Source organism: Hylobates moloch, unplaced genomic scaffold (genome assembly GCF_009828535.3).
Source record: "Hylobates moloch isolate HMO894 unplaced genomic scaffold, HMol_V3 SCAFFOLD_13, whole genome shotgun sequence".
Taxonomy (NCBI): Eukaryota; Metazoa; Chordata; class Mammalia; order Primates; family Hylobatidae; genus Hylobates; species Hylobates moloch.
The window spans coordinates 14,853,231-14,865,580 of NW_026652288.1; the positions used below are offsets into that span (position 1 = coordinate 14,853,231).

The following is a 12,350-nucleotide window of genomic DNA, read 5'->3' on the forward strand; positions in this document are numbered from 1 at the left end:
GGCATGAGCCACCACACCCAGCCAAAAATCATGATTTTAACTAATGATTTAAAATCGTGGGAAACTTTTTTAGCTGGGAATGCTGTCTACATCTACTGATCGGTTTGGAGAACGCAGACATCCCACATAAGACTTGAAGAAGCTGGGAAAAGCCCTATTCATAGCAACTATGAATGTACAACTTCAAAGGAATGAAATTAGTAGTCCTGGTAACTGAATTTATTCTTTTGCAGTTTAAATCCATCCTCTTATGAGACAAAGGGTATCACTTACCCTGCCAGACCAAGGATAGTTTCCCTTTTATACTGGTCATCTGCAGTAAACCGCTGCACGTCCACACCCTTCCGAAGGCCCTGAAGGATCTGCGCCTGAGTGAAATCCAGGAGACGTTCATTGTAGTAGTGTAACTGCTTGGTCAGTGAAATAAGGTCTTCAGGCCAGGCTTCGTGCCCATGTCGAGTCACATGCCTGGTGACCATCTTGATTAGTTCTTTGGGATCAGCCTACGAAAGACATGGAAAAGAAGACATTTTACAAACATCATACAAACATGAGCAAGTGAGTAACAAAAGGAAGAAGACCATGTCTGCAAGGAACTGTTTGGCCCTGTACACTACTGCCATTTCATAAGGCTCACAACAGCCCTGAAAAGTCAGTTGCAGAAGTGGCACTTTATCCACGTAGCAGACCACAAAGACAGGACACAGAACTAGGCCCAAAAACAGCTTTTTGAACTCTTGCTCTGTTCTTCTTCAACCTTAAAACCTCCAAACACTTAAAAAAAAACAATATATTCTTGCTCTTTCAACTACTATAAACCTCCATCAGATTTGTCTCCCAACCATCTGATCACTCACAGTAACTCACTCTAGAAGTAATTTTCATCGCCATTGCCTCTGGATAAATTTGCTGTGGACTACAATAAGTGTTCTCAATAACAAAGTTGCAGTTCAATAACCTCACTATAAATGGCTAGACCCCTGAGGAGAAAAGTATTTTCTCCAGGGATAAGTTTGGGGAAAAAACCTCCACCCTGTTCCTGAAATCATGAATAGTGCAAGTTGCATTAAAAAAGGCATCCAACCAATTTTTACTCTTCTAATTTGGGGCTCAATGGGATATTATTCTATGATTCTTAGCAGCTTCTCTCATAACAAGAAACTCATTCAAATAGAACACAACCTAGAATCCAACAGCTGACAGGAAAGGAGAGTAAGTGATTAACTAGCCACATTTATTTATATTAAAGTTGGTCTGGGTGTTAATGAAGTTACAGAGCTGAGCCATGATTTTGGAATTACTTAACAGGGAGTTTAATACTTGAACAGCATTAATTCAATCAATCCCAATTCCTGCGAAGACATGCTACATATTTAATATAAGCAAATTAGAGAAAAAAACCAAGAATCTACCTTTGGTTCTGAGAAACACAGAGCTAATTATAGTAAGCTGTCAGCATTTCTAATGTGTAAGCCATTATTCTGATCTGCACAGGAGATTTATCAATGTCGAGTCTAGATTACCAAACCTAGCCTGACATTCTCTCTCTTGATCCTACTAAGGAACAATCTGGGAGTGCTAATAAAAAACAATTAAAGATATCTTCTTAGATTCTGGCACATGGATTTGAGTAAAAGTCAATCTTACTATATTTAATTTTTTCCCTACCTCTATGCATACACTGAGTCCTACTCTCAAAACCACAAATATGTGTCTCCAGTTAAAAGACCTGGGTTTGAATACGAACTATTCCATAGTAAGCTACAAGGCCATCTTTCATTCATTCAATAAATATTTCTTGTGCATCTGTTATGTAGCAAGTCATTCACTAAGAGGACACGGCCCTTCCCTACAGGAATATAGTCTATTAGGACAGACAGTCAAGCAAACAACTGTAAAATGGTGTGACACAAGTAAGCCTAAGGTGCTCTGGGAATACACAGGAGAGGGCAGGTGTTATCGAAGTCTTCTTCAAAGAGTTAATGTCTAGGTTAAATACTCAGGTACCATACCAGTAATAACGAGGGCAGCAAAAAACAGCGAGACAAATTCCAGTAAAAGGTGAAAATGTACTAACACCTATGTGGCTAAGGCTTGAGGGAAAAATGAAGTGTATAAGCCAAACCTAACTGCAATTAGAGAGTGATCTGGGAACCAGCTGCATATAAACAGTATTCCTGGCAACAGATTTAGGCAAAGGGGATGCTGTGCCCCAGCTCTTAGTGCATCTATGGCTGACATTTAACTAAATCCTCTTTCTATCTGTTGGCCAAACCCCTCGGGGTACCACCCTGAACCTCCAGCATGTGCACATCCACCTCTGTAGTTCCCTGACCCAGGGATGCTGCTCATGGGCCAGCCGGCCCATCTTCACCTGCTCAGCACTCTGTTCTGCACTGCCGTGGCCTGCTGCTCTTATGCCTCATCTGATTTGCACTTTTCTTCCCAGTTGTAAAGACCGCAAGACCAAATATCCAGTGATCATGGTTTTAGGGTGGCAGGAGAGCTCTTTTTAATTGTTCTTTGAAGGAGTTCCTAGTGCCCCAGATTTACACCCCACAATCAAATCTATGTTCACCAAAACAACGAAGAAGGCTTTTCTTCCGTATATTCTCACCTGGTGCTTTCAGACTAAAGTTTTCAGCCTGAACTTGCTGAATATACCTTGAAGGAAAGGCTATAACCAACTAACCTATCTCTGCGTATAACTCCATGCCTCTCTCTTTACCAGGCTATTGTTTCTATCCCCTATTCACAGAACCAACTACCTTAGTTCTCCCAATGGTTTCTCATAGTTTTGTTCCACATTCATTTTTGACTTTTTATTATCTCCAAGATTTAATACATGTACTGGCGGAGTGGCCTACATTTCTCATTAGCCTCAATGGTAGAACCCCTGCTGATTTCTATTCTCTTTGTACTCTAATATAGTCTATGAAACAAAAACCAAGGCTAGGTGAAGAGAAAAGCTCCAAAATGTAAGTGTATAGCAAGAACGAGCATGGTTATTGCTACAGACATTTCCACAGGCGCTTATGTAACCTGCAGAAAGTTTTGAGTCTCTACATACAATCTTCATATGTGACAAAAAGACACTATTGTCTCCTTTTGCCAATGAATAAATGACACGGCACAGTGAAATAAGCACAGACACACAGAGCTTACTAGCTGAATAACCTTGTGCAAATTACTTAACTCTGAACTTCATTGTCTCATCTACAAAATAGCAGTGATAATATATAGTGTTCATGGTTGTGAGAAGCCTAAGAGACAATATATATATATAACATATACAAACCAAGACCTGGTAGGAAGGAGGTGCTCCAAAAATAAAAGGAATTATGGAATTGGCTAAAAGGCATACACGAATCACAGTTTAAGTGTGCCTCTACTGTATAATTCATTTTGCATTGCCTTCTCTTAAATTAAAACTTCTGGAGGGCAGAGACCATGTGTACATCATAATTTGCAGAACACAGCACAGTCTCTTGCACAAATCAGGTACATGGTCAAAGGGGGAGCAGATTGGACTGGCTTTGAAGTCTGTAGTACTGGTTAATATTGCAGCTCCCCCACTCAGTAGAGATGCAGTCTGGAACAAGACACCTCCTATTTCCTTACTTATAAAAGAATGTCAATGGCACATCCTCCTCACAGTTTCTTTTTTTTCCAAAAAAAAAAAAAAAGGTATTTTAAAGCCCTCCTTTCTCCATTATGCTATGAAAACACTGGACACAGAGCTTACTCTAAAAGAATTAAAAACTACTGATTGACAAGGATGTACACATAAACAATTCACAGAAGGCATCCAAATATAAGCAGCCTTACACAATCATAAGCCAAGAGTTTTGGGAACTCCATGGAGGGAGCAGTTGATTCCCTTTCTTGATTCCACTGGGCCTCAATTTCTTCAGATATAAAGCAAAGGAGCATCACCAGGTGATCACCTTTCTAAGACTGAAATCCTATAGATGTATAAGAATTCTATCATTAAGAGGCTGGGCACAGTGGCTCATACCTGTAAACCCAACACTTTGGGAGGCAGAGGCAGGTGGACCCCTTGAGGTCAGGAGTTGGAGACCAACCTGGCCAACATGGAGAAACCCCGTTTCTACTAAAAGTACCAAAAAAATTAGCTGGGTGTGGTGGCACTCACCTGTAGTCCCAGCTACTCAGGAGCCTGAGGTAGGAGAATCACTTGAACCTAGGAGGTGGAGGTTGCAGTGAGCTGAGATTGTGTGACTGCACTCCAGCCTGGGTGACAGCGCGAGATTCTCTCAAAAAAAAAAAAAACTTTGCAAATCCCTTCAGGTGTAGAAAGAAGGATGTTCTACGAGGCTGGAGGCTCAATTGAGGCCAGAAGTTTAGGACCAGCCTGGGCAACATAGTGAGACCCTGTCTCCACAAAAAAATTAAGAAAATGAAACTTAGCCTGGCATTATGGTGCATGCCTGTAGTCCTACCTACTAGGGAGGCTGAAGCACAAGGATCACTTAAGCTCAGGAGTTCAAAGCTGCAGTGAGCTATGATCACACCACAGTACTCCAGCCTGTGGGACACAGTGAGATCCTGATCTCAAAAATAAATAAATAAATAAATAAATAAATAAATAAATAAGAATTTCAGGCCACATATTATAGCCAACAGATTTCTACACAGTTTATACAACTTTAATCTCTTCTTACTTACTAAACACAAATTATCTAGTCCTTTGTGAATCATTTTTATTTCATATTCTTTGTACAAAAAACTTACTCACTTTTCCCAACAGATATTTAAGAATAAAAACCTAGTATTTCAGTCTTCAGGGTAGAACATGCCTACTGTATTGAGTCTCATTTTGCACTAACAACCCTGTAGGATGGGCATCTCTTACTGTCATCTCTGTTTTACAGATGAGTAAAGAATGAACTTATCTAAGGCCTTTAAGCTGGTAACTGACAAAGCAGTGCTATGATTCCCATGCATAATGCTTCCTAAGAACCATCCTTTTATATTCGGTATGTAGGGAGGGGCATCTCTTAAAAATACAAGGCTCTTGATTGGACCAATGTAGACACAGCTCCCACTACATGTAAGACTTGCTGTTATAACTTGGCTTTGTGTCCCCACCCAAATCTTATCTCAAATTGTAATCCCCATGTGCTGAAGAAGGCCCTGGTGGGAGGTGACTGAATCATGGGGGCAGACTTCCCCCTTGCTGTTCTCATGATATCTGGTTGTTTAAAAGTGTGTGGCACTTCCCACTTTGCTCTCTTTCTCCTGCTCCACCATGGTAAGACATGCTGGCTTCCCCAACGCCTTCTGCCATGATTGTAAGTTTTCTGAGGCCTCCCAGCCATGCTTCCTATTAAGCCTGTGGAGCTATGAGTCAATTAAACCTCTTTTCTTCATAAATTACCCAGTCTCAGTTCTTTATAGCAGTGTGAGAATGAACTAATACACTTGCCATTAGAGTCCTTTTACAAATGATAGATTTTCAATGATAGATTTAATGCTGTCATTCTGTATTGTTCCAGGTAGACAGTTGTCCATACATTCCTCCTCTCATGCCATATATATGTGCTTGTGTGTGTGTGTGTGTGTGTGTGTGTGTGTGTGTGTGTGTGTGTGTGTGTAAATATAAACGCCCATTAGGTGTTCAACTGGATACTCTATTTGAGCCACTTGCTTTTTCTTCCCTAATGATAACAGGGTGTTTTAGAATCATAAACAACAATACCATTTTCTGTTAAACTCCCTGATATAAATACACCTCTTTTAAAATTCTGTCTTAATAAGGTGGTGAGGTTGGGCACAGATGCTTGTGACTGTACTTCCAGCACTTTGGAAGGCCAAGGTGGGAGGACTGCTTGAGCCCAGGGGTTCAGGACCAGCCTGAGTGACATAGTGAGATCCCATCTCTACAAGAAATAAGTAAGAAGGTGGTGGTTAGGTACATTCTATTAATTTTTTGATAACAGGTTGTAAGTATACACAAGTTATAGATCATCAAATATTTGTGTATAAAAAAATTTTCAGTACTTCAATTTATTGTATAAAACATGATACTGAGAAGAACTTATAAAAATGAGAAAAGACAATTTCTCACAAAAGCTTCCAAGAAAAAATTACTTATGGGGGAAAAACACAGGAGTTGGCATCAATGACCTGGATTACTAGTTTTTTCCTCCTGAGCCGTAAATTTTCTATTTCTAAAACTGAGGCAATTTCTTCTGAATCCCCATAAAGACTAAATGAAACTGGATGAATGAGCATTTGTAAGTTCTAGCTCCCTATGCAAATTATTTTCTGATCATTGCCATTGGTACTTTCTATCTCTTCCTCAAGAAACTTTACTGGTTATGATTACTTCCAACATTCAAATTAAATTTGAGTAAAAATTTTTCCCCTGAGCTTATTACTACTTTTCCCAAAATATTGCAAAGCATCTCCTACTCATTCCAACACTGCATTTCATACATTCATTTATTCACTCCACAAGTACACAACATTGAAAGTTTCAAAAGCACTTTCACATGATTTTCATTTGACCCTCCTATCAGGCTGGGGATGTGCGCGGGGAACACTGTTTCTTGTTTTAGAGACACTCCCATTTGTAGCTGAAGCATCCAGGGCTGTAGTCTTGCAGCTGGAAAGTGACTCAAGCCACCTGGCTTCCCACCCGCTTGCCCCATACTGCTGAACAAGTCTCCATGAGTTGTTCTACATCCAGCTTCACACCCAAAATCACTCGGAGGTTTTTGGTGTTCAGAGATACTCAGACTTCTCTCCTTCTTTCCAGCATCTGACTTCAGTGACATGATGCATGGGTATGAAAGCTTTTAGCCTCTAAGAAGCTTATGAAGAGCTTTCTGGGCAGCTTCAAAATCTTCCATATTCAGTATTCAAAGTGATATGGCAAAATATCACAGGCTGCAAAAACTAACAGCATAAAAAGCCATTCATAATTTAAAATGGAAATTGTAAAGAGTTAAATTACTTGATTTTCGCCTCAAAACTTGGCAATGCAGTTCTTCAGGGAGGTGAATAAAGTATGATTTCTTTAAAGAATATGGTCAAATCCTTGTAAAAACAAAATATGCATAAATATTCATGACAACAAAATGCTCAATGGCTTCATCTACTGCTTACTAGTAGAGGTAATAAATCCATTCTGGTTTAATAGTCTCTACATTTCTTGGTAATATTATTTGGAAAGTTTTAAACAGGTGGTGTGTTTCCCCTTCAGGGTTGTTATTTTGCTTGAGATAATTTTCTACTTAGTATTTTCAATTAGTAGCTTAAAAAAACGCATTTTAGAAATAGTCTACCATAAAATTCTGAATTTCATCCCCCACTGAGTTTGCTTCCCTAGTCTATAAAACTAAAGGCATGTTTCCATTTTTAACTGATTTTATCTTCTGAACACTTTTTTAAAAGAATGCTGCAAAGATCACACTTCAAAATACATTTACAATAATTACAAAGGTAAGATATGAAGGAAAAAAATCAAGATACAGAATGATGTGCACAGCCTACTTACATCTGTCTAAAAAATAGTTATATAAGTATGTACAGCTATTAACTGTCTCTGGATGGATACAAATGGGAAACACTGACTTTTTATTACATACTATTTTCAACACCTGAGTTTTGGGGTCACATGTATTTTTTTAAAACGTAAAAATGAGTTAATTAGAACAAATACTAGAAGAGAAAATTCTCTCAGACTGACCATTTGCTAACCATCAATGCATAAAATTAAAAGGAAAAATGCAGGTGAGGGAGGCGGCTCCATGGATCATCTGAGAGAGCTGCTGGGCTCCAGGGGGCCTCTGCTGGCTCAGGACGGTGCTGCCCTTCATGATGCACAGGCTGTGCATGAGAAATAAGCCCACAAATTCTATCAATACTTTTATCCAAGGCTAGTAATCTACCTAAGTTAGCATTCCTGCAGCACATATCCAGGAGGTGGAAAGAGAAAATGTGAAAAGACTGTGGAATTAGAAACAAGTTGAACTGACAACTGAGTGAAAGCTAAGCTTCACTGGGTGTTATTATGTGTAGGCAACAAATTGAAACCACTTGGATTTCAACTTCCAAGATGATTCATCTGGAGTTTGTCATATTTAATTCCAAACTCAGCAGTGCTGTTTTATGCAGAGGAAGATGCTGAAAACACTCAAATTATGAGCCATTAGGCAGTCAATGAAAAACTCCTATATATTTAAAACATCCAACATCCAACTATTGTGTCTACCGGTGTTCCCTTCAAATCCATGAGGGTCAGAACTCACAAGTGCAAACTTGAAGCCTCAAGTTGTCCTGACATGCAGCATTTGACATGACTCCTGAACTCATCTACATACCAATAAACAGTCATTGAATAACTACAGTGGGCTAGGTCTGGGGATACAGGAAGCAAGAGAACTCTTGTCTTCAAATAAGGTTGCCACACTCAGCGGAGAGAGATGTGTATCGACTGTCATCCTAAAATAACTGCTTCCATGGGTGTACACACAAGGAGCAGAGAGAGATGGAAGGAGGCCAAGTAAGTTTCAGAGGAGGCACCTCTGAGCTCAGACTTGCCTGCCCACAGCGGGGAGAAGGAAGAAGTATTTCAGATCTGCATGTGCACAGAGGCACAACAAAGGATGTTAAATTCAGAGAAATCTAAGTTCTGAGCAGCCAGAACATAAGCTTCGAAAGAAGCAATGTCAGGAAACACAGCTGGAGGGGTAAGGAAGAGCCAGCCAGTTTACTGAGGGTCTTATCTGTCATAGGCAGGATGTTACCTGGTAGACATGGAGCGGCACATGAAAACATCCTGCTGGGAATTACCTGTTAGGTTTGCATGCCACCAAGATCACTCACGTCTGAAAAAGAGTGACACTGCTTCTTTGGAAACAAAGCTCGAGCGGCCGCTGTCCAAATAAAAAGCAGGTAAAGCCTGGAATCAGGGGCTTTAAATGACAGGATGTCACTTTTTACCAGAGTAACCTTGAGGAAGTAACCACACTTCTGAGTTGTATCTTCTATAAAGAAGATTCCTTTTCTGAGAAATGAGGTTGCTCAAAGGATCAAACGGCAGCATGAACGTGAAAGGTACTTTAAGACAGCTGTTTAGAAAAATCCCACACTGTGTTCTCCTCTGCTCTCACACCACAACAATCACCAACACAGAAGATGTCTGAGACCGAAAGTGGGGGAGAGTTTCTCCCCACCAAGTGAGCAATCAGTTTGGGAGCAGACAGGAACTGGGTGTCCTCCAATTCAATTCCTGGAGACAGCGCCAGATCTGATGTCCAAGAACAGAACACATCCAGCTCAGAAGAAAGATGAAGGCCAGAAGGCTCAGCAAAGCAGCTTATCCCACCTTCTTCCAGTAAGATGAAAAGTATTTACGTTCAAAACAATAGAACGCATGTGCTCTGACAGAGGTAAGTACAGGGGAGTACAAAAGCACATGAGGGAGGACCCAGCCCAGCTTGGAGGACTGGAGAAATGTTCCTGAGTGAGGTAACACCTGAACCAAGTAGCTAAGCAAAGAAATGGTGGCAAAAAGCATTAAAGGCAGAGTTTTTGGTATGGCTGCAGCATGGAAGGATGAAGTTGGAAAAACAGAGGCCAGTCATGGGATGTGCAGAACATGCTGGGGCAACGGGAGATCCTGAAGGATTTTGGGTGGAGAGGAGGATGTCTACACCTCCATTTTAGAATGACTACTCTGGCAGTTGTTTGGGGGAAAATACAAAAGTAAATAAATGAAGACAAGGTGATGTTCACGAGGCTGTCATAGGACGTTTAGGTGAAGAATTATGAAAGACTGAATTAAGGTGAGGACACGGGGTGGAGAGATGGAAACAAATGGAGAGGTGGTAACGCTCACCCACTCACTGGTGACACATCTGTCTGTCTGGAAGACATTCAAAAAGGCTTTGCATCTTGATAGGAAAAACATCCTGGATTCTAATTCTTCACTTCTACTTTTAGACCAACAATCAGATGCTTTCCAAAGGTTGCCAAGAAGCCCCTGGAGAACTAGTTGACTCATGCCCGTGTGCTATCTCAGGCTACCAGAGGGCACCTCTCTGTCTGGAGCAGCTGAAAGGTTAGAAATCAGGTGTTCAGGCACCATCACTGGGCCCCGTGGACTGTACTGGCTTCTGTTCCCATAGGATTAATGCTGCTTCTTCAAGCAATGACTCTGAACAGCAGCTACCCTAGGTTGTTGCACCCAGAAAGGGAATGGTGGTGGGTGGCTGGAACTATGCCACAGGGTGGGTGGGTAGTGTGACAACCAGGAATTAGAGGACAAGAGCTAGCACAAGGGCAGGAGAGCTCCAAGGAACACTTTCAAAGGAAAAGACGATTTGATAGATGTGATGGTTAATATTAAGTATCAACTGGATTGAGGAATGCAAAGTATTGTTGCTGAGAGTGTCTGTGAGGGTGTTGCCAAAGGAGATTAACATTTGAGTCAGTGGATTGGGAGAGGCAGACCCATCCTCAATGCGGGTGAGCACTGTCTAATCAGCTGCCAGTGGGCCTAGAATAAAGCAGGCAGAAGAAGGTGGGAGAAGCAAACTGGCCAAGTCTTCCAGCCCTTATCTTTCTCCCGTGCTGGATGCTTCCTGCCCTTGAACATCAGACTCCAAGTTCTTCACCTTTTGGACTCTTGGGCTTACACCAGTGGTTTGCTAGTGGCTCCTGGGCTTTCAGCCACAGACTGGAGACTGCACTGTTGGCTTCCCTTCTTTTGAGGTTTTGGGACTCGGACTGGCTTCCTTGCTCCTCAGCTTGCAGATTGCCTAATGTGGGAATTCATCACTGTGGGTGGTGTGAGTCAATACTGCTTAATAAACTCTCCTTCATATATACATATATCCTATTCCTTCTGCCACTCTAGAGAACCCTGACTAATACAATAGAAAAACAGTGACAGAAATAAGAACGAGAGTTAATGGGCAGAGATGGTGGGTTGATAGAAGCTGGATGGAAGAAACGGAAATTGGGGTAAGAGGTAGAAAGGAATAAAAACCCAGACGTATTCTTTATACCACAATGCTAAGCTCTATGTCCTTTAGAGTAGGTACTCTAACGCTGAATTGATAAAAGGGTACACAAAATATAAGACCTGGAAATAAAACACTTTCCACCAAGTGGAAAGAACTGTAGGAACACAGAAGCAGAAACTAAGATAAACACACCTACTTTGAACCCTTATCCTTCAGTATTTTGCTTTATTTCTTGGCAAGCTTTAGTTGTGGACACCCCAAATAGGGTTTCCTGCAGAGTGACTGTGGTATGTGAATTTGGAAAGAGTGGTGGCCAGATACAAAAGGTGAGATGGAATGTAATGGTTTTCTCCTGACTTATCTGAGTCACAAACAGTACATGCATTAGGAATTTTCATTTTGGTACAAAGTAATTTACTATCAGAGAAAACAAGAAAAATATAAGTTGCACTACAATTTTCCTCCAAGAGAACCATTTTAATTAAAGAAATGAAACTGAAGATTATAAGCCAAAATGTGGCTTTGCAGCCAGCTTTTTGGCTTTCTTAAAAGCTGTAACTTGTTGTCTGTCCAACATCCATCTTCAGTTCCCTACTTTCCTGCCAGTCTAATCCACATTTACTTAACTGTCTCATACAGATTTAGAGCAAGTGGCAAGGTCTTGAGGTCCAGCACCAATGCCATAGTCATCTTCCAACACCAAGGCTCAGCAGCAGGGTGTGGCACATGAGGGATGCTTAATGACTGACAGCTGACTGATGGAGTGGCTGATATGGTTAGGTTTGTGTCCCCACCCCAATCTCATCTTGAATTATAATCCCCATAATCCCCATGTGTCAAGGGAAAGACCAGGTGGAGATAACTGAATCATGAGGGCGGTTTCCCCCATGCCGTTCTCATGGTAATGAGTGAGTTCTCACAAGATCTGATAGTTTTATAAAGGGGCTTTTCCTGCTTTGCTCAGCACTTCTTCCTGCCGCCTTGTGAAGAAAGTGCCTTCCTTCCCCTTTGCCTTCTGTCATGATTGAAAGTTTCCTGAGGCCTCCCCAGCCATGCTGAACTGTGAGTCAATTAAAACTCTTTCAAGTCTCAGGTAGTTCTTTACAGCAGTATAAAAACAGACTAAAACAGTAAATTAATACTGCAGAAAGTGGGGTACTGCTATAAAGATACCCGAAAATGTGAAAACAACTTTGGAACTAGGCAACGGACAGAGGTTGGAACAGTTTGGAGGGCTCAGAAGAAGACAGAAAGATGTGGAAGGGTTTAGAAGTTCCTAGAGACTTGTTGAATGACTCTGACCAAAATGCTGACAGTGATATGGACAATAAGTCCAGGTTGAGGTAGTCT

At 41.1% G+C, this 12,350-nt stretch overlaps 1 protein-coding gene across 1 annotated transcript in view; it reads right to left on the reverse strand.

Annotated features, from left to right (window-relative positions):
* Window positions 1-12,350, reverse strand: part of NBAS (NBAS subunit of NRZ tethering complex) — a 388,176-nt gene that overhangs the window by 125,435 nt on the left and 250,391 nt on the right. Inside the window, exon 41 of the mRNA XM_032172256.2 lies at window positions 274-503. Within this exon, the coding sequence (XP_032028147.1) occupies window positions 274-503 (230 nt within the window). The remainder of the gene's footprint in view (window positions 1-273; window positions 504-12,350) is intronic.